The sequence below is a fragment of the Eschrichtius robustus genome, chromosome 16 (genome assembly GCF_028021215.1).
Source record: "Eschrichtius robustus isolate mEscRob2 chromosome 16, mEscRob2.pri, whole genome shotgun sequence".
Lineage (NCBI taxonomy): Eukaryota > Metazoa > Chordata > Mammalia > Artiodactyla > Eschrichtiidae > Eschrichtius > Eschrichtius robustus.
Genome location: NC_090839.1, coordinates 89,374,318 through 89,399,607, shown reverse-complemented (window position 1 = coordinate 89,399,607; position 25,290 = coordinate 89,374,318). Strand labels below are relative to the sequence as shown.

At 58.6% G+C, this 25,290-nt stretch overlaps 1 protein-coding gene across 6 annotated transcripts in view; it reads right to left on the bottom strand.

Moving 5' to 3' along the window:
* Positions 1–25,290, bottom strand: part of TNRC18 (trinucleotide repeat containing 18) — an 89,744-nt gene that overhangs the window by 22,139 nt on the left and 42,315 nt on the right. For 4 of the 6 annotated variants that reach the window (XM_068524628.1, XM_068524629.1, XM_068524630.1 and 1 more), the window contains 9 exons: positions 24,241–24,670; positions 22,060–23,052; positions 16,336–16,511; positions 15,659–15,795; positions 15,356–15,484; positions 13,590–13,761; positions 11,819–12,179; positions 7,691–7,966; positions 2,865–3,119 (listed from right to left, as the gene is read on the bottom strand). In XM_068524628.1, the coding sequence (XP_068380729.1) occupies positions 2,865–3,119; positions 7,691–7,966; positions 11,819–12,179; positions 13,590–13,761; positions 15,356–15,484; positions 15,659–15,795; positions 16,336–16,511; positions 22,060–23,052; positions 24,241–24,670 (2,929 nt within the window). The remainder of the gene's footprint in view (positions 1–2,864; positions 3,120–7,690; positions 7,967–11,818; positions 12,180–13,589; positions 13,762–15,355; positions 15,485–15,658; positions 15,796–16,335; positions 16,512–22,059; positions 23,053–24,240; positions 24,671–25,290) is intronic. The other 2 variants (XM_068524631.1, XM_068524632.1) reach the window with 2 other exon arrangements.

Here is a 25,290-nt window from a genome sequence, read left to right as displayed (position 1 = left end):
AAGACATTCCATGTTCATGGACTGAAAATCTTATATTGTTGAGAAGTCAATACTTCCTAGTATTATCTACTAATTCAACACAATTCTTATCAGAATTCCAGATGGCTTTTTTGCAGAAATGGATAAACTGATCCTAAAATCCATATGGAAGTGCAAGGGACTCTGAAGCACCAATCTTGAAAAAGAACAACAAAGATGGAGGACTCATACTTCCCAGTTTCAAAGCTTCCTACAATAATTCCCACAGTAATCAAGATAATGTGGTACTGGCAATAAGGACATATAGATCAATGGCATAGAACTGAATGTCCAGAAATAATCCTTCATATTTATTTGCAACTGTTCAACTGATTTTTGACAGGGGCGCCAGGAGCATTTGATGAGGAAAGAACAGACTTTTCAACACATGATACTGAGGCAAATGGATCTCCACATGCAAAAAACCCCTACATCACTCGCACACAAAAGTAACTCAAAATGGATCACAGACCTAAATGTAACTCTCAAACTATAAAACTCTTAGGAGGAAACAGGACTAAATCTTTGTGACCTTGAATCAGGCAATACTGTCTGACATATAACACCAGAAGTACAAGTGACATCAGAAGAAATAGATAAATTGGATTTCATCAAAATTAAATTTTTTTGCTTTAAACAACACTATCAAGAAAGTGAAACAGGGACTTCCCTGGTGGCACAGTGGTTAAGAATCCACCTGCCAATGCAGGGGACACGGGTTTGATCCCTGGGCCGGGAAGATCCCACATGCCACGGAGCAACTAAGCCCGTGCACCACAACTACTGAAGCCCACGCGCCCTAGAGCCTGTGCGCAGCAACTACTGAGCCCACATGCTGCAACTACTGAAGCCCGCACGCTCTAGGGCCTGTGTGCCACAAGTATGGAGCCCGCGTGATGCAACTACTGAAGCCCGCACGCCTAGAGCCCGAGCTCCGCAACAAGAAGCCACCGCAATGAGAAGCCCATGCACCGCAACGAAGAGTAGCCCCCGCTCGCTGCGAATAGAGAAAGCCCGAGCGCAGCAATGAAGACCCAACACAGCCAAAAATAAATTTTAAATTTTAAAAATAAATAAATAAATAGAAGAAATGGGAAGTGGTTGAAAATTATACCCAAAGAAAAAGGAAGTAAGGAAGGAAATAACAAAGAGCTGAAATCAGTAACTTATAGCCACACTGATCAAGAAATAAAGAGAGGAGAAACAAATTGTCTGTATCAGCAATGAAAAAGGAAACATCACCACAGACCCTTAGGACACTGAAAGTATTAAAAGGGGAAATTCTGAACTCTCTGCCAATACGCTTGACAATCTGGATGAAACGGCTGTTTGGGGCAAGTGCGGAGGCCTGAAGGCTCTGGGATGGCTGGTGCGAACGGGTGGGGTGGAGGCTGTGGACAGGACAATGCTTTCTGAGCAGCCAGTCTGAGGGTGGAGGGCCAGACAGGTGCAATCTGTCCAGAGGGCAATGGGAGCCAGTCAGAGGTCCTACACAGAGAAGTGGCCTGGTCAAGTGTGAGCTTTGAGGAAAAGCCCTGCAGCTGCTTCTGTGTAGAGAACACCCAAGAGGGGTAGGCCTGGATGGAGCCAGGCCCGAAGCCCCCAGGGGACAATGGCAGAACATGGGGGTAAGAGAGAGAGAAGGGAGAGGAAGGAGGCAGGGCAGGGCCTGGAGCCTGGTGTGGACTCCGGGGAGACAGTGAGATCACCCCAGAGATGGGGTCTCGGGAGGTGGTGCAGGCCACTGGGAATGGGCTTTGGTCCTGAAGCCTGTGGAGTGCGTGAAACCAGGGCAGCTGGGGGAGGCCTGGGGGGCAGCAGGGTAGCACCCAGTGCCCATTTTCCTGGCCCCAGCCCCTGCCAGGAGGGCCTCATGTATACCGCTTGAGGCTCAAAAAAGAGCAAGGAGGCCGGAGAAGCCAGGCCAAGGACCTGCCCCTACTGAGGCCAGGCGAGCTCACAGCCTGAACACATGCAGGACCATCTCAGTCTCAAACACCAACCCCAGGTGAAGGTGGGCTGGGTCCATGTTGGGAGAGTTGGCCCCGTGAGAATGGGAGTGGGCCCAGGAGAGGGTCCCGAGACGTCTGTCTGTCCCAAGAAGGCAAGGATATGATTGGAGATGCAGAAAGAGGAAGTGGGGCCAGGACAAGGCGGAGCCTCCTGCCTGAGTGTTAGTGCCGGCTGCCTCTGTCTGCCCATCCAGGCAGTGGGATGGTAAGCCTGGCTCACAGCAACCCAGCACCTGGCCGGCCACCCCCACTAATGACCTCCTGCAGGCTGCAACCCCAGGCCCCATGAGTCCCTCCCTGTCTGGGCCAGTGCATCTCACTGAATGAAACCCCTCTACTGCCCCAAGTGTAAAGAGCTTCCCCTTCTTCCAAAAGGCTGCATGGCCTGTTCCTTCCACCTGCCCCTTGATTTCTTCTACGTACGCTTAGCCACCTCCCACTTCTCTGTCGCGGCTCCACCAGAGTGTCGCCAACCCGGAGTGGCCTCCCTGACCCCCCAGGCTGGATCAGGGGCCCCCCGTGGGCTCCCACAGCCCCGCGGGCTGCAGATCCGAGACCTCTGCTTCCCGGAGCTGCCTGAAGTGGGGGGATCGGGCACCTGAAGTGGGGGGATCACGTGCTGTTTGCTGGCAGCATCAACAGTGAAGGTCACTGCACAGTTGTGGAGACCCCTCACAGGGAGTGGCAGGCCACAGCCGCCGTAACCAGCGCCCTCTGCTGAGGACACGGCTGGCCCAGGAGGCAGGGCTCCCAGCTTATCTGAGCCTCAGATGCCCCATCGGGAGGACGGGGCAGCGGTACCCAACTCCCTGCAGCCCATCCGCTGGTACTTACCCATCAGGCTCTGCCGCTCCTCCTTCTTGCGGGCTTTCTGCTTGGCCTCCAGCTGCACCACCGACAGGGACGGGCCCACGGTGGGGCTGGGGAGGGCGCTGGCGGCGAAGCGGGCCAGCAGGCCCAGCCCGCTCTCCTCCAGGCCTGGCGACAGGGCCCGCTCCCGGGCCCCCAGCCTGAAGCCTCCGGCGGCCTCGTCCTCCTCCTCGTCCAGCTCATCCTCCTCGTCGTCCTCCTCCTCCTCGGAGCTCTCATCTGGCGTGCAGAAAACAGGGAGCGAGTCAGAGCCCCGGCCTGAGCCTGCGCCACCCCCCACCGCCCCCCCTCAGCTGGGGCGCCAGCGAGGGGGGCCTTGGCTCCAGCCCAGCTCCTCACTCCTCGCCAGCCCACAAGTCCCCCCGATGGCCCGGTGCCCCCATCAAAGCGAGCCCAAGACCTGGGCATCCTGGACAGCCCAGAGGTGGGCATCGGCTTTGGGAGTCGAGTGTGTTTCTGCAAGGGGAGCACCAACATGCACCTGTGCTGCGGGGGGGGGACGGACACACGGACAAGGACTGGAGACAGCGCTCTCCACGGTCTCACGCGCACGCACGCGCACACACACGCCCCGACGCACAACATGAAGGCTGGGGAAGGGGGCAGGGGGGGAGAGGAGGAAAGAGGCGAAGGCGGGGCAGAGAGGGGAGGGGGGGCCCTGGGGGCTCAGGCTGAGGCTCTGGACACAGGCACCGGGGGGCAGTTTCACCAGCGGGAGCCCTGGCGGCTGGCAGCAGGAGAAGGTGGAGTTTGGTCTCTTCTTGGGGGGTGGGGGGCTCCCATGGTGGAAACCCTGAGCAGGCTCTGGGCTCCAAAGTTGACTCCCAGCAACACGCCCGCACTGGGAAGCCTGGGGCAAATCCCTGGCCCTCTCTGAGCCGCTAGTTTCTTATCTGTGAAAATCTCATCTCATCGCAACCCAGGGAGCCACAAGCGGGCTACGCCTCTTGACCCACGGGAGCAGGAAGGGGGCAGGGGGCGGGTCCACTCGGCTCCAGGAGGCCGAGGCTCCGCGGTCAGGGGCTCAGGCAGCAGAGCAGGATTTGAACCCTGGGCGGGCTGGCTCATCACCCACAGTCTAGTGGAAAGAAACTAAGGAAGCCCCAGCCTGTCTCCCCGGTTGAAGAGAGACAAGCTTCTCCCCAGAAACTGGCCCTACCGCCCGAGGACCTGCAGCCCTGAGCCCAGCTCGGGCCATCGGGACAAAGGAGGGGCGAGCCGTGGGCCCGGCGGCCACAGCAGGGAGGATGGCGTTCCCTGCATGTGAACTAAGCCCTCACCAAAAAGAGAGACCTTCTGCAGGTACAGGCTTGCTTCCTGCCTTTCCAGGGACACAGCCCAGCCAACCCCACAAGGGCGGCGGGTGGGAGGGCGCCCAGTACCTCTGTCAAGGAGCCGCCGAGGGACACCTGTCAGGGGGTGCCTGTCTGCCCAGGGCGCTGGGAGTGTGAAGGTGGCTCTGGGGCCGCTGGCCAAGGGCAGGGCCAGGCCAGGCTGGAAACAACTCTCCAGCAAGAAGAGGCTGGAGGAAAATGAGCTGTCATCTCTCCGTATCGTCTCGGGGCAGGGAGTCTGGGCCCAGAGGGGGACAGGCCCTGGATGATGGCCAACTCCACATTCTCCTGCCAATGCCCCAAGACGCCTGGCTGCTGGGGTGCAGCTAGCGGCTGAGAGCGGTGGCCCCAGCGGTGCCTGTGAGGACAGGGTTCGGTCTGCCCACTCATCCGAGGCAGCCCTCAGCGAGGGAAGCAGACAAGAGCTCAAGGAATGCCCGAAGGGAGTCGAGAGAGGAAGGAGGCAGAGAAAGAGGAGGTTTGTTAAGAGGAGTGAGAAGACGGAGACCCGGCTCCCAGAGCGATGGATGCAGCGGGATGGAGGCCAGCGGGGCGGGCAGGCGGCAGGCAGGCAGTGCACACTTGCGATCCATTCACATTGCGGACGTCACATGGCTCTGTCTCCGCCCAGTGGGCCACAGCGGCAAAGCAGGCTAAGTGTAGGCAGACTGTAGGCAGCGCCCGGGTCCCCCACCTCAGGCAGGCCCCCCCCGGGGCTGGCCGAGCTGAGCAGGGGGGTGGGCGGGGGACTGGCTGGGGTGGGGCACGGGGTTGGACATGGGGCCAGCTTTCCCTTCTAGAGGTGGCCCTTCCCGGGGCTGCTCAGGTGTGGGGACTCCAGAACTCTCTCCTGCCCAGCATTCTCTACCGGCGGGGTTGGGCTGGCTCTGGGTTTCTGGATGTCTGGAATGTCCACATCGGATCCCAGAAAGCCAGCAGCGGCCCCCAACCCAGCACCCTGAGATGGAAGAATGGTTGGAAAGCAGAAGGCCGAAAAAAGGTGTGCTTTCCAGGAAATGCTGATGCGGGTAATCGTGGTCTCCTGAGGCCCTCCCCGCCCCCTGCTCCCGAGAGCCTGACAGCCTGCCAGGGCCGCCTCCGACGGTGGCTGGTCTGCTCAGGCCGGGGTCCGAGGGCTAGGGGCAGCGGAGGGGGTCTCAGGACCAGGAAAGCGTTTCTGGAGGTGTCCACACCTAAGGCGACAGAGTTTGCCAAGGGCAGGGGGAGAAAAAGTCCCAACAAAGAAACCCGCGGAAATGCAGAAAAACTTTTTTTCATAGAAAAAACTCTTGGCTCAGTACGTGGGGTTGGCTGTTGTCACTCGGTTTGGTTTTCCAAAACCCGATCCATAAATGCCAAAGCGATCCGCTGCTGCCATAGCCGATGGGGGCAAACCCCGAGGAGGGGGGGAGCAGAGGGGACACAAAGAAAAGGGTTTTGCCTACCTACGGAGCAACGAGCCAGGCTCGGACCCAAGCTCAGTGACCCGCTGCGCCGTCTGCCCTACTCCCAGCCTTCGCTTTGCGTCCAGAGTGCAGCGTGAGAGCAAATGCAAGAGACCAAAACAGACATTCAAAGCATCATGGGTAGGGGTCAAGGGTGAAGGTATGGTCAAGCTGCTGGGGGAGAAAGCAGACACACTAGAAAAGCCAAGCCAATTAGGTGTTTTAGTACCAGATGTCAGTAAGGCCCTATTACCCAAATATCCCTTTCAAGACCTGACCAGCGGTCTGGGCGCAGTGGGGACCCCCTCCCCTCGCCCCCTGCACTCCCCCTTATCTGGGCTCTGTCCGCTGCTGTGTCTGGCCCTGGTTTGCGGGACCCTGGCTCCCTCTGCCCATTCTGGGCAAAGGGCCCCTCACTACGAGATCTGCGGGGCTGCCTGCTTCTCTATGGGGTCTGGGCTGGAGCACGAGAGCTCCAAAACTTGGAAGCTGGAACTCTGGCTTTAATAGGGGGGAGGAGGCATGGGGGGCCAGCCCAGAAGACGGGGAGAGGGGAATGGCGAACTAGCCAGACTGGTCCACAGAGGCCCAGGTTGGGGGAGGCCTTGGAAGACGAGGCCGGCTGGAGGGCTGGTGGCCCGGGTTGGGGGAGGCCTCGGAAGACGAGGCCGGCTGGAGGGCTGGTGGCCCGGGTTGTACGTGCTGAGGCATGGCAGCAGCACCGGAGAACGAGAGCCCCGGGAGCGCCCGGCCCCCGTCCACGTCGTCTCCAGGTCACCCAAAATGCATCCCAGCCAGAGCGTCAGGGTCTAGGCTCTGACCCCCAGGTGCTGCTACCCAGGCTCTGGGATCCCTAAAGGGGGTCCACCCTGAAGCAAATCCAAAAGCAGGGCGAGAAGCACTTAAGGATCAGCTGGCTGCCTCGCCCCCCCCCCCCCACCAGGACATTTGTGACTGGAGGTCCTGGAAGGCTGAGACACTTCTAACCCAGAAGTTGAATTCTGACGTTAGGGAAATGAGAGCCAGGGCGCTCACAGAGGTCCCTGAGGCCAACCCCCTCTTCGTGAGTGAGTTTGAGAGCAGACGAGCCTGGGACTCGCAGTGAGCTTTGCCCCCCAACACGGCAATGAAGCCTTTTGAATTTCACAACAAAACTCAGGGGCAGCATGTGGTCTTGACCCTGCACTGCCTACATGCCCTTCGAAACAGAAACAGGCGTTAGAAAATGAGTGTTTGCAAATATTTTTTAACCACTGTTGCGTAAGAATAGAGCTTTAAGAAAACAAAAGACAAACAAGCAGCTTAAAAAAAAAAAAAAGGATGAAGCTGGAGATGAAAGCAGTTGACTTTAAACCTGAAAAATGAAAGGCATGCCAATAGCTACCAGGGATATTTGAATAATAGAGAGAGCGCAGACTGCATTATTCCATCTACCCCTTCTGGGGTAGGGGTGGGGAAGGGGGTGAGGGGGGCAGGAGGAACAAAATGAGGGAAGCGGCAACCTAATGGTCTAGTCAGGACACAGCAAGAGAGACAAGGCACACGGGTTTAGTTAAAAATGAACTCGATATGTTTAATAAAGCTTGGTATTACCAAAATCGAGGTACAAACATCAAGTCACACGCCCACACGACAGAATTCCTTTTACAAAATGTCCCCGGGGAGGGAGGCCTCCACGGGCCCCTCCGGGAGGACCCACCCAGGCCTGCGGTCCAGGCGGCAGGGGAGGCGAGGGGAGGGGACAAGAGAGGAAGACTAAAAACAGTCCGTATAAAAGCTCAAAAAGAGCCAGCCAATGGTCTTATCACAATGATACAGGTACAAATAAAAACAAAAACAAAAAGACTTGGGCTGATAAAGCAGGCTACGCTGCCAAGAACCAGACAGCCGCCCTGGCCGGCCATCCCGGCGGCGCCGCAGCGGCCGCCCTCCCCGCCTCGCTCGCGCTCGCGCTCGCACTCACTCTCTCGCTAGGACACACGGGAGGTACTGTGTGTTTGGAGCTAGTAACCTTGGTCAAACGAGTCCTCCGAGGAATCGCTGAAGGAGGAACGGGCCTCGACCTCTTGAAGCAGCAAACAAAACGGCTGCTTCCTGCCGGCGGCCGGCTTGGGCTTCAGAGTCCGGGCGGCCACCAGGCCCCTCTTGGTCAGCTTGGGGCCGCCGGCCGGCTTGCCGCTCTTCGCCACCATGCCGCACAGGATGGAAGATGTCAGTTTGGAGCCGGAGGGGCCTTGGGCAGCCCACTCGTCCTTCAGGAATTCCTCCTCTTCCTCTGAGTCCGTATCTGCAGTCAAAGTAGTTTTTAATAGAGATAAGTCACAGAGCGCCGGGGGAGGGAGGGGGCTGGTGTCTTTCTTCCATTATTCTCAGCACTTTTGAGAACAATCTCCTACTCGCCAGACAGAGAGGTCCAGATGCCTACCGGCCGTGGAACCAGCTGAGCTCCGCCGCCTGGAGCCCTCCTCCCGACCCGGGTCTCGCCTCTCACCCGCGGGGCCTCTGAGCTGCAGGCGTCTTCCGTGCGTTTGGACCCAGGCTCCTTCTAGGCCTGCTGCGGCCAGCATCCCCCACCACACGGCCACTCTCAGGAAGGTCTCTGCCCCGGGCACAGAGATCACCGCCAAGTCCTGTCTACCCCATGGGACTGCAGCCGGCCCAGAGGCCCCTTGTGGGGAGGGAGGAGGCCTAGGAGGGGAAGGGCTCAGAGCCATTCTTTCCCAAAACACCAGCTCCCAGTGGTGTGCAGGGACAGCGGGCGCAGGCTCACGATGGCGATCGCGCATGCCCGTGCCCAGCCCCCTGCTCAGCAATGTCAGGACGGCGGCTTGAACAGTTACACCAAAGAAACAGGCACATGATATTGCAATGATATCCGGGCTGCTGTCCCCCCACCCTTTCCCTATCAGAGAGCCAGGTTACCAGTACACTGCCGCCGGCTTCCCACAAGTCTCCAGTCTTACTATACGGGTGAGGCTTTCCTGAGAGAGATCACCCAGCTCTGGGGAAGGGGGCTGTCAAACGGGCACAGCTCTGGCCCCTACCAATCCCACCCCGGACATATACCACTTTGATCTGTTTTACATGTGACCCTGTTAAGCAAGATTTCGTCAGATGGAAAGGCTCTGCAGTCAAAGACTGTGGTCCCTCGATCTGGTAAAATCCACCCCAACCATGGGCAACGTTAATGGACGCAGCTACAGCTCTGGCACACCAGCTCTCTCCAAGTCCAAGAAAACCTGTGTGTGTGTGTGAGGTGTGCGTGGGTGTGGGTGTGTGGTAGGTGTGTGTGTGTGCTGTATGCGTTGTTTTTGTGTGTGGCGTGTGTGGAGGGTGTGTGGTGTGTGCGTGAGTGTGGTGTGTGTGTGCGTGTATGTGGTGTGTGTGGTGTGTGTGCGTGTGTAGTGTGCGTGTGTGTGGTGTGTGTGTGGGGGTGTGGGGTGTGGGGTGTGGGTGGGGTGTGTGGGGTGTGCATGGGTGTGGTGGGGGGGTGTGTGCGTGTGTGTGCGTGAGTGTGGTGTGTGCGTGTGGGGTGTGTGTAGTGTGTGATGTGTGCGTGTGGGGTGTGCGTGTGCGTGTGTGGGGTGTGTGTGGGTGTGTGTGGGGTGTGCGTGTGTGTGCGCGTGTGTGTGCGTATGTGTGCACGAGTGTGGTGTGTGCATGTGTGTGGGGTGTGTGTGGGGTGTGTGTAGGGGTGTGGTGTCTGTGTGGTGTGTGTGATGTGCGTGGGTGTGGTGGGGGTGTGTCTGTGGTGTGTGTGTGCGTGTGTGTGGTGTGTGGTGTGTGTGGTGTGTGTGTGGGGGGGTGTGGTGTGGGGGGGGTGTGTGTGCGTGAGTGTGGTGTGTGGGTGTGTGCGTGTTGGGGGACAGGGGTCCTCTGGCTGCCTCCTCCAACGTCCATGCTTTCCACTCTAAAACCCCAACTGCAGGATGGCCTGACGACTCTGGGGAGGACACAGACGAGCCTCCGCCCGGCCCCTGGCCACAGCTCTCCCGCCCGTGTACCCCATCCCGTCCTTCCTGAGGCCACATCCCAGGCTGGAGGCGTCCGAGCGTCAGGACGACCAGCTTGGCTTCTCCCCAGAACCCGCCAAGCATGCCACCCAACCCCTACAACCCAACGTGGAAAAGCAAGAGAGCAACGTGCTCTCTTCCCACCTCCTGCAGGCGCAGCACCTCTCTGCTTGAAACACCCCGACCTCTTCACGACCGTGCGTGCACTCTCCACGATCGCGAACAGCAAAAAAGCCAGAGTAAAAAAGAGAGACACGCTCTCTCCACAGCCAGCTGCGTATCACGGCCGTCAGCTAACTGGAGACACGCCTTCCGACCTCCCTGTGGCAATGATAACCCATTTCTCTCACGGGGACAGTGCAGTTTTAGACAAAGGCCTAACAGGTAGACCAGCACTTGGAACGCCGGCTTGCACGCATGCACACATCTGCTGCAGCAGACTCAGCAGCTCGGAGGCCTCAGCTTCTCTCTGGCCTCTAGCCTGTACCCCCGCCACATCCACCTGCGAGTGGGGAGGAGTGGAGGATTCTCCCAGCAACCCGCCGGGCCACATCCATCGACCACTGTCCCCTGAAAGATCAAAGGAGGAGCAATCCTCCCCCACTCCCTCTTCAATATTCCAAAATGAACAGAGGAAAGCCCTTCCCTCCTCCTTCAGGGCTGCAAGTCCCTAAAACTGGTCCACAGTGGCCAGGGGCCTGGGCCATGCTGCTTGGCTCACACCCACCCGAACCCGAGGGCCGGGAAGCTTCGGCAATCGAACACGTCCTCAGTACCCAAGGCACAAAAGGAGCTGCTTGCCCCAACGCCTATCTGAGCATCAACCCTGGAGACCCGGGGCAATCAAAGCCACGAACCTTAAAAATAAACCAAAAAAACCCCCAGCAGCAGCTTAACCTCATGCCAGGTGCCAGGTCCAGCTCTTCTCCCACGTGAGCTCACCTAGGGCTGCCGAAAGCCCCCTGTATCTTAACTCCAAGTCCATAAAGACTTTCTTCACTGTAACCTTAAAGGGATCCTTTTTTTACACTTCACGTTACACACCCCCAACCCCGTGAACTCGGCAGAGCCAGCCAAAGGCCCAGTCACACAGGTCCACGCAGTCAACAATGAAAAAGCCTGCCACCCCCTCACGGCCTGGGCTCGCCTCAGAACCAACCCCGCTGACGGGGACCAGGAGGCAAGAAGCCCCTCCCCGGCCTTGCCGCAGCGGGCACAGTACCGATGTCCACCCATCCTGGGCACTGCGCGTTCCGCCCACAAATACTTACTGAGCACCTATTACATGCTAGACGGCGGGCTTTGGGCCACCAGAGGCCACAGAGAGCCAGCGGGGCGTCAGAGTTCATGTGGGGGGGCAAGGCTGCCCGGCTCCGGAAAACCAAGCTCCCAGAGTTCCCAGAGAAGCAGCTCCAATGCCACAGGCTCCGGTTAAAGCTCAGTCCCTCAGTCCCACCAGCTGTTACGTTTCAGGGGCCCGAAAGCCGCCTGGGGCCGGCGGCTGCCGTGCGGGCAGCGCACAGGCCGCGCCCATGATGGCAGGACGTCTTGCACAGTTGGGGCGGACAGGCTGGGCCTGACCCTGGCCCGACCTCAGGCTCTATCCTCGGGAACAACACGGTTTAACCACTTGGAGGACCGTCGCAAAGACAAAGGGAAATACCGCCCAGACAGCCCTGGCGTGCGCTCCATAGACGCTGTTCTAACACCAGGCCCGAGGATAGACAGCCGCCTGCGGGCCGCGGAATCCGGGTCATCTCTAGGGTTCTCACAACCGGCCGCTCTAGACCGAGACGCCGCCAACTCTGTGGTACACGGCCTCCACACCGACGGCTTTCGGGCACCGAAAGGGCGGGGGGGGGGGGGGCTTCCGCTCCCACCCGCCCGCCAATCACGAGCACCCACCAATCATAGGTGGCCGCCCAGCGCGGCGCCCGCCAATCACAGGCACTTCCGCTTCCGGCCCGGGCGGGGCCCGCACAGAGGCGGAAAATAGACCTTCGCGCTTTCGAGGCCGAGAGAGGCGCGGTAGAGAGACCTTTGGAGCTTTCGAGGCTGAAAGAGGAGGAGGAAAGAGGAGGAAGGAGAATAAGAGCGGCCCTGAGGCGGCGCGGCCCGCTACTTACTGTAGGAGTAGCTGCTCACTTCCGAGGCGAACGGGGAGTGGGCCGACTTGGGCTGGCCTCTGGCCTTGAACCCCACCTCCATCTTCCTGGCTTTGGCGGCCCTTTTGTGTTTACCTTCTCGGGAGGCTTTCAGAGACAGGCTGAGGCCTTTGGCCAGCGCCTTCCTGTCCTTGCCCAGCAGGCTGTCGTAGGGTGTCAAGTACCTGCCGCAGACCCCACTCGTCTTTGATTTCCCCCCAGAAGTGTCCGAGAACTTGAAGGGCGACTTCAACTTGTCCTGCTTTGTGAGGGAGAGGGCTTTGTCCAGCTTGCTTGCCAACTGCTCCTGGTCGCTGGCCATCTTCTTCTTCTTAATCTTTAGCTGGAAAGGGAAGTTGGGAAGTCACAGGTTAAGACGGTTGACCAAACACTGGGTCTCCATGCACGAGCTCTGACGAACCCCAGCTCCTTCTCCCTGCCTCTGTGGCTTCTGGCAAGTCGCTTAACTCCTCTTAGCCTCAGTTCCTCTACTCTGTAACATGGGGGTAATTATGCACAGGCATCAGTGGGTTGTTCTGAAGACGAACTGAGAAAAGGCACATGAAGCACTTATTAAATAGCCATCACTGTGGTTACAGTTATCAGTGACACGGGCTTGCCACTGGCTCTCCACGGCGCTACCTGGTGCCTCCTAGGGGAAGCGCTCGAAGCAAGCACTGCTGCCGCAGAGTGGGAGAAGGCGGCTGGATTAAGGGAGGAGGGATGAACCCAAGACGGAAAACCCAGATCACAGCACAGCTGATCTGCTTATCTCAATCGCCTAAAGCAGGTGATGAAGACGGCTGCACAGCACAGCCTGAATCAGCCCATCCAGCTAAATGGGCTAAAGCTGCCGAGAAAATGCCTTGAGTGTGCCCTGGACGCCTGAAGCAGAAAGAACGATTAGAGATTTCACAGATAAATTCCTGCTTGCGCGTCTCTCGTCGGCTGTAGTCCTTTGTTGTTGAAACCTGCCATTTCAGTGGCCCTCATTTGAACACTTTATCGCTATTTTCTTTAGTCAGGTAACAATTCATAAAGAGAGAAAAGTTGGGATAGTGTCAATGAAACCACGAAAGTGTCCTTCACAATTCGAGAGTACAGAGGATCCTGACGTACAAACTGGCTCTCTCCCCTCCGCCTGGACCCAGTGTCCCCTAGGGGAGTCCTTCCCTCTGACTGCCGAGTCAACCAAAACAGCCCCCTCCCACAGGGCTTTTACTGGGAGGGATGACAAGGTGCGTAAGCATTTAGCAATGAGGGCCTTAAGTGGATGATTTCAATGCTCTGCAGAAAGAAGAAAAATCAAGGTGTTGGCTCTCACCCCCTTACCTCAGGACAGCTCACAGAGGAAATTACAATGGCATCAAGCCCTTGTTTCCTCAAACTACAGAGTGCTGAAGCTGCTCGTTAAACTCTTATACTGTGAAACAACAGAGTAATTGCATTACTTGGTTAAGAACTTGCAGTCTCTCTTCTCGGCTTCAGCACCGGGTCACGGAGCACACACACAGAGCTCCACCTGAGGCTGTTACTTTGGTGGTCTCTGACCTCCCCTGAGCCTCACTTTCCCCCTCTGCACAATGAGGAACATTGGAGGAGAGTCGCTCTGGCACTAAGGCAACCACCTCCACAGTTTCCGTGCAGCAGCAGGGCCAGCAGGCCTGCAAAGGGAGCGTGAACTCCGGCACCCCCTCCAGACCTTCCGCCCCAAGCCGGCAGCACACCTGGAAGACGGGGCGGGGCCACTGACCTGACTCATGAAGTCTGAAGAGGCTTCGTGCTCGTCCCAAGGCTGGCTCCTCCCCCTGGCTGTCCCGGTCCCGCCAAGGGCATCGTGGTCTTCCTCAGGCCCCTTGTGTCTCTTCCTCATCCCTGCTCCCAGCTCATAGTCGTCCGAGGTCAGCAGGGGCTTGCCGCTCAGCCTGAAACCCAGATGCACCACCGGTCAGCGCCCCGGCCAGGCAGCACTCACGGGCTGGGGGTCCGCCCTCGTGGCCCTGAAGGGTGGGCTCTGGATGTCGACGCACAGACCGTGACGACAGAGTGACGAGTCTGGGGAGACGGAGCCTCTAGCACTATGGCGCCGGGATTCTGGGATACTTGTGAAGGAGGCAGAATGAGAGTTTAGTGGGGAAAAAAGAAGAACTTCTCGAAAGCAGTGTATCCTCTGCTGGCCTCTTTCTCTCTCGTGCTCCTTCACATACACACTCATACACATATCTTTACACCGTCAGATACCTCTGTACCAAAACATGCCAAGACCAAGGATCAGGAATGCCACGGAAATCCACCAGGATGGGAGGGGGATTAAGATCAAGAGCTTCTATGAAGGAAGAGCCGCTGGCTGGTCTCCTGTACCCCTAGGAGCGTAAGCAGTCGGGCCATGGTCCTGGTCCGAAGGCCTCTTGCCTGCTCTAAGCTAAACCCTCACAAGTAATAATAATAATAATTTTTACTTGGTACTATGTGTCTTGTTCCATGTCTGTGCTTTATACTTTAACCACAAAACAATGCTTTGTTCTATATACTGCTTTTTATAGATGAAGGAACTCGTCTATAAAAGCTAACCCCTGGCCCAGGATGACAATAAGAGGCAGACCTGGGACTTGAGCAGGAGGTGCATCCACTTCCGGGGTCCACACTCGTAACCAGCGGCTCTGCGTGCCAGCAGCCCCAGCCTCTGCTCTCTTCCCCAGGAGCTGCTCTCCCCCCCTGCTCTCCCTGTGTGGCTGGTGACAGGGTATTTCTCCCTCTCTCCAACCTCTCATCAGTCAGGAACATCCAAGAAGGTTAAATGCAAGACGTGGGGGCCCCTGGGGCTGTCTTCTCCTGAGAAAAGCTGTGGCCGCCCCACTGCCTCTCCTATGCCTTTGAAGGTACCCTGTGGCCCCCTCTGCTTCCTCAACCAAGCCCTGGTGTCCGCCTGCCCTGCTGTCCCAGGCAGAGGTGCCCTCCAGCCCCTGCCCATTCAGCTTGTGCTACCCCCAGACGCCCTGGGAGGACCACAGCACCATTGCTCTCCACACCCAGCCCGGAGGGAGATCTCTCGTTCCAGCCACACGTGGCACCTGCTGCTCCCCGGGGAGCCTGTCCCCAGAGTGCACGGAGACGGCGGCCCCGGTCCCAGGGAGCGGGCTCGGGCACAACGAGCCAGGAGAGCGGGAGTGACGCTGTCCGGCACAGAGGGAACCAAGCAAGAGCACGGCGCGGCCCTCCGCAAAGAGCAGCTCGGGGATCGGCCCCTAGCCGTGGAGGAAGCAGGTGCCGCAGGAAGACGGGCCCAACGCTTGGGTGACACTCGACACGCTGGCTGCGGTGGGTCTGCCTGTCCATTCCACGCTCGCCCTCCTGGCCTGCCCGGGGCAGCGTGCCATGCTGCCCACGAGCCGCCCATCCAGGTGGGTCAGAGCCTGAGGGACGCGAGGTCCCCGGCGCCCACACAGGCCCCGCGCAGGCCCGGGCTCCTCCCCTCCGAGCTCTGTGCCAGTCCCCGACCCACCGAGGGGCCAGCCTTACTTTCCGCTACGGATGCGGCTCTTCCCTCTCTTGCGGGGGGGCGACAGGGCGCTCAGGGCGTGGGTCCGTTTCCGCGGCCTGCCAGGGCCTCTGCGTGCCAAGCTTCTATGGGGTTCCTCGCGCCTGTCCCTTAAAGAGAATCACACGCTTGGCTGTGCACCCGGGGGGTGGCGGGGCGCGGAGAAGGGACGCACGGTGCGCACACGTCACTCGGGGCCACGCACACCTGGCGGCCTGCCTCGGCCGCCCTCCTGAGCGCGGCGCCTACAGAGCCCAGGCCGCGGGCCGGCGGGGCACACTCACTCGGCATCGCGGCGCCTCTGCAGCTTCGCCAGCTCGCGCTGCTTCTCCTTGTATTGGCGCTGCACCTCCGCCAGCCGCATCCGGAAGTCCAGCTCCATGGCGTCCATGCTCTCCAGGGAGGACTTCATGGCGTACATCTGCGGGGAGGGGCGGGTGAGGACGCCGCCCTCGGCCGGGGTGCGGGACCTCACAGCGGAGACCAGGGGCCCGGGTCACACCCAATTTCTACCCCTCACGAGCTGTGGCCTTGAGCAAAACGGACTGCCCGTCTGCACGCCAAGGACCGAAAAGCCAACTTCGCAGGGCTGTGTCCAGGCCGAACTGGCCCGTAAGGACCGCACAGGCAGAGCTGGCTGTTGGATCATCTGTCACAGGCACAGGGAGACGAAGCCGCCTGCCCAAGGCCCACGGGCAGCAGGGGCGCAGCCAGGTCTGCTCTCCCTGAGCCCTCAAGCTGTCACCCACGGGAGGCACTCTTGACACGCGATTACGTGATAAACCGAGACCCGGGAAGAGGAGACAACTTGCCCGGGACCACCCAGCAAACTGGTGGCGGAAGCTGGGTGCGGAACAGGCCCTTCCGAACGCAAAGCCTGCCAAGGCCCAGGCGAGGTGGCCTCTCTGGGGGCACCCCGCGCCCCCCCCCAGCCCCCCAGGCCTGGCCCGGGACACCTCACCCGCTCGTCCTTCTTCTGCATCCAGCTGTACTTCTTGTTGGGGTTCAGCTCCCGTGGAAGCCGCAGGTTCTTCAGCGGGTCCACGAAGGGGCCGTCCAACACCTCCTTCAGCATGTGGCTGCTGGCCGCCAGCAGGCTCTCCAGCGAGGGCCGCACCACTGGGCCCCGCTCCACACCTGCGGGAGGAGAGACGTGAGCCCGAGCCCCCGGGGGCCGGGCTCACAGGCACCACAGCCCACCCCTCAGGCCCCCAGCGGGAAGAGGACAAGGCCCAGAGCAGGCTCATGGATGGCCTGAGGCCACACAGGCCCCCGGGATGCTGACGGCCCGCTGCCTTCCCCTCCCCCGCCAACCCCGCGGCCTTTCCCAGACACCAGAAACGGGCGCCAGACACCAGAAACGGGCGCCGAGTGAGAACAGGTAAGAGTGCGGGGCACATGGTGCCGTCCTGTTCTTCACAACACACTTGTACAGACTCACAGAGAGTCAACAAAGGCCGGCAGAGCTGTTCTCTGGAACTGCGCTTCTCTTTTTGCTTATCTGTCCTTAAAATCTTCCATGAGGAATATGCATGGTTTTCATGATCAGAAAAAAAGAGCCCTGGGACTTCCCTGGTGGCGCAGTGGTTAAGAATCCGCCTGCCAACGCAGGGGACAAGGGTTCGAGCCCTGGTCCAGGAAGATCCCACATGCCTTGGAGCGACTAGGCCCGTGTGCCACAACTACTGAGCCCACGTGCTACAACTACTGAAGCCCGCGTGCCTAGAGCCCCTGCTCTGCAATAAGAGAAGCCACCGCAATGAGAAGCCGGCGCACCGCAACGAAGAGTAGCCCCCGCTCGCCGCAACTAGAGAAAAGCCCACGCGCAGCAACGAAGACCCAATGCAGCGAGAAAAAAAAAGAAAAAAGAAAAAAAGAGCCCCACGATAAGTTTTGTAAACTGTAAAAGTAACATGTGCACATGATAAAAACCACAAACCAAGCAGAGGGTGTGACGAAACAAAAGCCTTTCTCCTCCCCAAAACACAGGTCCCTCCCTGTGGCTGGCAGGTGGTTCCAGAAACTTTTATACGTATTCAAACGTATGTAACACACAGGCATCCTTTATAAATATAAAAATGGCATCAATCAATCAATACCATATCACACTCTTTTTTCTACTTAAAGTCTTTTCACATTAGCACAAAAATACCAACATGTGTTCACATTATAGCTTGAGCCTTACAAAAAGTGCCATTTCTGTAAGTCGAAAACACTAGAATATCAGCAATTTTATATGGCCAAAGGGAGCAACAGTAGGCTAGAATTCTCTTGTATTGATGAGTTTTAGTTTATCTAAATGATCCCATCCCCCACTGATGGCATTTAGGTCGCTCCTGATTTTTTTTGTAGTGAATGGGTAGGCCCCGTGTTAGGAAATATGCTGCCTGTGCAATTAACGTGATCAAGGTATATGTGTTTATCTTTGATATACATTCCAAATGCCCTTCAAAGAGACTGAACCAGATCAGGATCTCAACAACGGTACCTGAGAGCCTATTTCTCCACAATCTTTCTACTAAAGTAACATGAGTTTTCGTTTTTCAATTGATGTTTTCTTTGTGATCTAACGTGTGATCCATTTTTGTGAAATGTCCTACATGTGCTGGAGGGAAAAAGTGTATTCCTTACTACCAACTGCACAGTTCCCTAAAATCAACAATGCAGTTAACAACTGCACTGCCCGGATCAGGGCTTCTGAACCCTGGGGCCATGCACATTTCCATGACTGTTCTCTGCTGTGGGCGGCTCTCCTGGGCATCCTCGTAGGGTGTTACCAGCGTCCCTCACCTTTACCCACTAGATGTCAGTAGTGCTCCCCGCAAGCTGTCACAACCAAGTGTCACCGGTGGCCAGTTCGGAGTCACTGGTTTTGCTTTTCTGTCTTTACGGACATTGAGGCCACAAAGCAGAGAAGCCCTTCAAGGTCCTCTGTGCTGTAAGATCTCTTAGTTGCTGGGGAGGGGTGGGGGGGCCATCACAGAGGGGACCAAAGAGCGACTCCGTCACCTCCTTCACCCTCCGACACACCAGCTTTGCAGGGGCCCCCCAGGACTGACAGCCCAGGGCAGCCTGATGACCCGAGGGCAGCAGCTGTGGGTTGAACTGTGTGCCCCCAAATCCACGTGTTTAAATCCTAACACTGATACCCCAGAATGTAACGTCTTTAAAGACGGAATCAAGTTAAAGCGAGGTCTTTAGGGTGGGCCCTAACCCAACGTGACTGTGTCCTTATAAAAAGGGGACATTTGGATACAGAGACACGCAGAGGAAGACCATGGGAGGACACAGGGAGAGGACGGCCACCCACAAGCCAACAAGGAGAGAGGCCTCAGAAGGAACCAACCCAACCCTGCTGACACCTTGATCTAGAACTTCCAGCCTCCAGAACCATGAAACCACACACTTCTGTCATTCAAGAACCACCCCCCCCCCGACCCCCACCCTACCCCACCCCACCCTATCTGTAGTATTTGGTACAGCAGCCCGAGCTGACTAATACACCAACCTTGTGGCTTTACCAATGTGGAGGTGACCTGGAACAGGGGCCCGACGCGCACTGGAACCCCCATGGGACCAGGCGTCAGTCACAGAGGCTACGGCGCTGCAGGGCGGGAAGGACGGCCAGCACGCCAGGGGACAACCAGGTTCGCTGACTGTGGGCAGCTGTGTGCGGAGGAGGGGCAAAGCGGGAGGGCTGGTGGCTCCAGGAAGCGACACGGGCTGTGGGAAAAACGCTAACGGGCCCAGGAGCCTTGGGCCTGCTGTACGAACCGGGACCACTCACGGCCCAGCTCTGTACAGAACGTGCAGGGGACCGATGCTCAGTGTTCGTCAGCGACCGTCGAAGGGAGAGGGCCACCGGGGCCCACCTCGCCCCTGTGGTGCACACACCCCTGCACACCGGTGCCTCCGAGGGCACGTTCCAGCCCCGACGCTGCCCCCAGCCCTGGGGCCGCAGGCGCCACTGCAGAGCGCTGAGGGCATCCCAGACATCCACCTCAAACATCTGTGTCCGCACCAGCTGCTGGGCTTCCCCCACACATGCTCCCCGCCCCACCTGCCCAGCTCAGAAACTGGAATTCTCGTCTTCCAGCGGCTCAGGCCACAGCCCTTGGCGTCGTCCCTTCACACCCACGCTCAGCCCACCAGCAAAGCCTGCTGGCCACACCCTAGCTTCCACCCAGAACCCACCTGCTCCTCGCCTGTGCGCCCCTCGCCACCCTGGGCCTGGATGGAGACGGGAGCCTCCGCCTGGGTCTCCCCACCTCCGCCCTCACCCCTGCGTCCGCTCTCCGCACAGCCCACAAAGGAACCGCACGTAAGTCTGATCCTATCAGCTCAACTCAAAACCACCTTCCTACGGCCTCTCATTTCACTCCAAGTGAAAGACCTCCCCAGGATCACCCCTCACCCAAGTTATCCCACGGACCTCCTCGCCACCACCCTCCCCTTCCGGCTCTGCTCCTGCCCCTGGCCTCCTTGCCTTTGTTCTAACATGACACACACAGTCACCTCAGGGCCTTTGCACTTGCTGTTCCTTAGGCCTGGCATGGTTTTCCCTAGAAGAATCTTCCTCCCCCACCTATCAACAGGGGCTTCCCTGGCCATGCGCTGTAGGAGACCACCCTTCCCACCCCTGCCCTGTCCCCTTCCCGGCCTTTTACCACCAGACCACCTCACCAGTGCTGAGGGCTGCACGCAGATGGCCTGGCTCACCGCTGGCCCCCAGCACCAAAACGGTGCCGGGCACACAGTAGGAGCTGCATGAGTAGGTGGATGAGGTAGGAGTGTGAAAAGGGGCAAGAGTGTGCAGAGACCCCCAAACCGGGTGACCCATCCTTAGCCCCCTCCTTTCCAGATGCCCCTGGCCCTCTGTGGTCTCCACTGAAAACCCACCAGCTGGTAGGATCAAGAGGGTTTTCATTTTCTTCTGGGAAAAAAAAAAAATTTTTTTTTTGTACCAAACTATTTAAATGAGAGAAAAGAAACAATGAACTTTAGAACAACAACAACAAAACAACAGCCGCCTGAGGCGGGGTGGGTGTCACTCGTCCAAGCTTCCTGGAATGGGGCATTTGACAATGACAATGAAAGAGCCTTGAAAATATGGCCTGGTTCTGGCCCAGCAATTCCACCCCTGGGAACAAATCCCTGGGAAAACAGAGGTGTGGACAAGGATTTTTCTTCAAGAGTAATCATCACATCATTTACAGCAGCTAAGAAAGGAAGGAAAGGAGGGAGGGAGGGGGAGGGAGGGGGAGGGAGGGAGGGAGGAAAGAAGGAAGGAAAGAGGGAAGGAAGGGAGGGAGGGGGGGGAGGGCGGGAACAAAAAAGGCAAATGAAAATGCCTGACAATCTAGGATTGTGTCATTGAAGGCTGGGGCCTCCACGAGGCAGAAAACTGTGCAATCCCTAAAAAAAAAGTTTTAAGAACACACAGCTTTGAGAAATGTTTAATAAAGCATATACTAAGTGAAAAAGGCAGGTTACAGAGCACTGTTTACAAAATGACCTTGATTTTGGAAGTGTGTGTCTGTGTAGAAGAAATTCTAGAGGAAATACACCGAAACGTCCGGCGCTATTATCTCCTCCACAGCCGGGCCCGGGCCCCTCCTCCGTGCCGCTTCTGGCCCGAGCGTGGGCTCACGAGGCTGTGCCTGACCCACAGCCTCTTTACACACGTCTTGGAGCACCTCAGTTTCTATGTCGAATGTCAGCGGTTTTGTGCCAGCCCAGAATTCACGGCCCCTTCTGCTGAAGGCACGCCATTCCCTCTGAGGACCGCCCCTCCCTACACCCTGCAAGTGGCTGCCCCCCCATCGAGGGCTGGGCATCATCAGCCTGGTCCATCCCATCTCCTGGGCCACAGGGTTTGCTTCTGCAAAAAGCGGGAACCCCAGTCAGCCAATCATTGAGACTGCATCACAGCATCTTTGCCAGAGCTACGTGGAAAGAGGTGGCCTCTTTTGTGTGTCTGCTGAGCTGAGCAGGCCCATGGGCTTGGGAGAAAGTATCAGTGACCCCCATAAGGACAGTGGGCCCACCTTGAATGAAGCCAACAGAAAGAAGTGAAACAAGGGGGGTGGGGGGAGACAGGGAAGAGGGAAAAGAAACTCCTTGGTTTGAGCACCTGGATCCAGCCATACCTGAAATATTACCTAATTACTGACATACTTCGGTTCCACAAGCCAATAAATTTCCCCTGACTTTTTCTAACCAGTTAAAACAAAACTCTTGGTCCCTCACAACCCAAAGCATCCTGCTACTAGAAAACTCACCACTGACAGAACAAGCAGAAATTTCACCACTAAGAAACCCAAAGACTGGCTGCACAACAATGTGTACGTAACACCTCTGCCCTGTACACTTACAAACGGTTAAGATGATGAAAGTTTACAATATGTATATTGCACCACAGTTTTTTTAAAGTGCACACGAATAAACCATATCCTGGAGATTTTGAAATTTTTTAAATCCTATTTTAAAAAATTTTCCTTAAAAGGGGGAAAGGCGGGAGGTTCCCTGGCGGCCTAGTGGTTAGGATTCCAGGCTTTCACTGCCATGGCCCAGGTTCAATCCCTGGTTGGGGAACTGAGATTCCCGCAAGCCACGCGGCCTAAAAATGAATAAATAAAAAGGGAAAAAAGCAAGCCACAGAGGCCCACCACCCGGCATGACTCACCTGCCACCTCCTGGCTCCTCTTCTCAAGCTCCAGCTCGGCAATCTCGCTCAGCAGGGTGATGCCGTGCAGGAAGCTCGGCTCCAGGACAAGGCCCTGCACCGCCTCCAGCCTCTCCAGGGCTGGGGCTCCAGCGCCCGGGGAGGGCAGAGGCCTGGCCTGGGGCAGCTCTGCCGCGGCCGCTAGGGCATTCATGCCAGCCAGCGGGTCCTCCAGGCTGGGCGGGAACTGATCGGAGCCCGCTTCCTCCAGGAAGCAGGCGCTGCCGGGCACAGGCGCGGCCTCCGGGGCCTCCAGACTCAGGCACTGTCCCTCCCCAGGGGGCACGTCACAGTCCGGCAGTTCCAGGCTGGGCCGGGGCTCACTCGGGGCCGCCTGGGCCAGATCTTCCTCGGGAACCGCCTCTGCCATGGGCACGTCCACGGGCACCTCCACTGGCTCCTCCTTAGCCTTGACCAGCGGCTCAGGCGTCAACCGCGCCCCCAGGTCCGGGGCGGCCGCGCAGGACTCTGTCCGGCCCGGTGAATCAACCCGCGCCTCGGCCCCCTCGGCAAAGTCCGGGCACCCGGAGGGCTCCGCGGGCCCCTGGCCGCCGGCACTCAGCGCCTGGGCCTGGGCCTCCAGCAGGCCACCCGTGCAGCCGCCCGCCGGGCTCGGGGCCGCCAGGGCTTCTTCAGGGGGCAGCGTCAGCGGCGACTCGAGGGAGGGCAGCTCTGCGGTGCCTTCGTCCATGTCCTCCACCTCCGCCTTCACCTCCCGCTCCGCCAGCGGTTCTTCGTCTGGGACCTCCCGCAGTGGCTCTGGGATCTTGGACGGGGACAGGCGGATGGGCTTGTCCTCAGGCGAGAGCGCCAGGCGCTCGGGCCCATCGGCCGGGAGCGGCACGTCGGGGGCCAGGCCGTCGGCATCGGCAGCCGCCGTGGGCTGCAGCAGGAATGGGTAGGGCCTCCCGTAGTGTGGTGGCAGGGCTTGAAACGGGTACCTGGGTGGGATATCTGCCGAGGACACCAAGGGTCAGCGGGGGCCCCTTCTCCTGCCATGTCCGACACCCCCGTGTGTCCCCATCAACACCCACCCACCAGCCACCCTCTGCTGGGCCGGCCTGCGGGGCTGGGATCCCTTCCAGACGGCATCTGAGGAACCCCAGGGCCTTTCTGCATGTCTGGGCCACAGAGAGAAAAACTGGCCACCATCCTGTCCCTGAGGGTCTTCAGGTCTCAAAGGCTCTTTCTCTGGTCCCTCCGGCCTCAGCACCCAGCACAAGGCTGGGCCAGAAGCACATGCTCAGTAAGACCCCAAATGGTCCCCACCCAGCCGGTGCCGACTTTGCCCTCCGTCCCACAAGAACCCACCCGCCCCACGCCATTAAAGCAGAGTTGGGGCATCCAAGTTGTTCAAAAAATAATAGCAACACAGTGCTGGCTCCCCTCCCTCACTTTTCTACTCTGAGCTCCCACCCTTGAGTGTAATCTCCCCGAGAGCAGGATGGTGTGCAGCTGACGGTCTTAGTGTCCCAGGCCCAGCCCAGAGCGGGGCAAGCAGCAGGGGCTCAGAAGGAACCAAACCGGGGGAGACAGAGGCACGGAGCGCCCTCAACCTGCACCGGGGCCAGGCACGTGCTCCACACTTGGCTTGATTAGCAAGACATCGAATCTCCCCAGGGAGGGGCAGCCACCTGCCCAAGATCACACACTGCGTTCCGGTGGCAGAAACCTGAACTTCGGAATTCGAACTCAAGTCCTCCCACGGGAAGAGGGACACAGGCCTCAGGCCCCTTCAAGGCCACCGGCTGCATGTCCCGACCAACACAGGACATGGGAAGAGGGCATGTGTGGGGTGGGAGTACTACCCAGAACACACTGTTTCATCGTCAATGCGACAACATAGCACCTACTGTGGGCCAGCTATGGTGCTAAACATACTACAGGTCTTACTTTGTTCAATGCTCAGACAGGTCCTTCTGAACTTAGAACCTACTTCTAACATTACACCCATTTCCCCTGACCCTACCACTGAGGGAAGGCTAGAGAGAGATGACGGCCGGCTGTGTCCTCGGGCATTCATTCCAGAGCCCAGCGGTGGGCCAGGTACACGGCAGGTGCTCAACACAGAAAGGAGGATTGACCGGTTGAAGGAGTGAATGAGTGAACGACCATATGGGGATCTGTTTCACCAGCTCCTACCTGAGAACAAGGCCTGGAAAGGGCTGGGGGCTCCCTTCTCCAATTCTAAGTCCTTCTTCTCGACGACGTTCTCGGGGGCCTCCTCCTTGCGGGTGATGCCAGGGGTGGGCGGCGGGGAGGCGGGCGGCGGGCTGGTGGGGTGGGAGCTGGGTGTGGCGGGGTAGGCGTAGGTGGACGGCTTGGACACATCCTCCAGCTTCTGGATGACCTTGGCCTTCAGGGCAGCCACAGGGGAAGCGCGGGGAGATGGCGGTGGACTCATGGCCTTGCCATAGGTGCCCGCAGGGCCGGCGGCCAGGCCGGGGGGCTTCCGAGGCAGCAGCCCGGGGCCCGAGGCGCCCAGGCCACCCTTGCCCGCGGCGTCCAGGCTCCGCTTGCTCACCTTCTCCTCCATCTCCGCCCGCTGCTCCTGGGCCTTTAGCCGCTCCTGCTGGGGAGGGGGCCGGCAGGCAGGGTCAGCGCGGCAGGACCCATCACCCACCAGCTGCCCTGTCCCCGGGGTCCCCACGACCCCCCAGAGAACCTCAAGCAGGGTCTGGGGCTGCAGGCCGCCCACACCCCCAGCCTGAGATTGACATTCCGTCACGGTACGTGTAACAAGCACAGCATTCCTTGTAGAATTCCAGCAGATGGGGCTAGGGGGGCCCTCCGGTCTAGACCCAGGCCCCTCTGGGACCCTCACGGTCAGGGCAAGGGGGGCCGGTGGAGGTGTGAGGCTCTTTCATGACACTAGGATAGCTACCTGCACGGAGGACTCACTACCTGCGGACACTCTCCTGCCTTATCACATCTGGGTCTCAAAACACCTCAAAAGGTGGGCGGGGGGAGCCTTTCCCGGTCTTTGATGGCTTGAGGAAACGGCAGGGAGCTGGCTCACGAACAGCCCGTGCTCACCAGGGGCCAGGCGGTCAGCGCACAATCACACGGGGAGGAAAGGCTCCATGCCCCAGCCACTGTCACGATTGTTAAATCTCACTGAACAACCCGATGACACAGAAATTACTAGCAACTCCATTTCCACAGGAGGAAACTTGAAACCCAGAGAGGTGA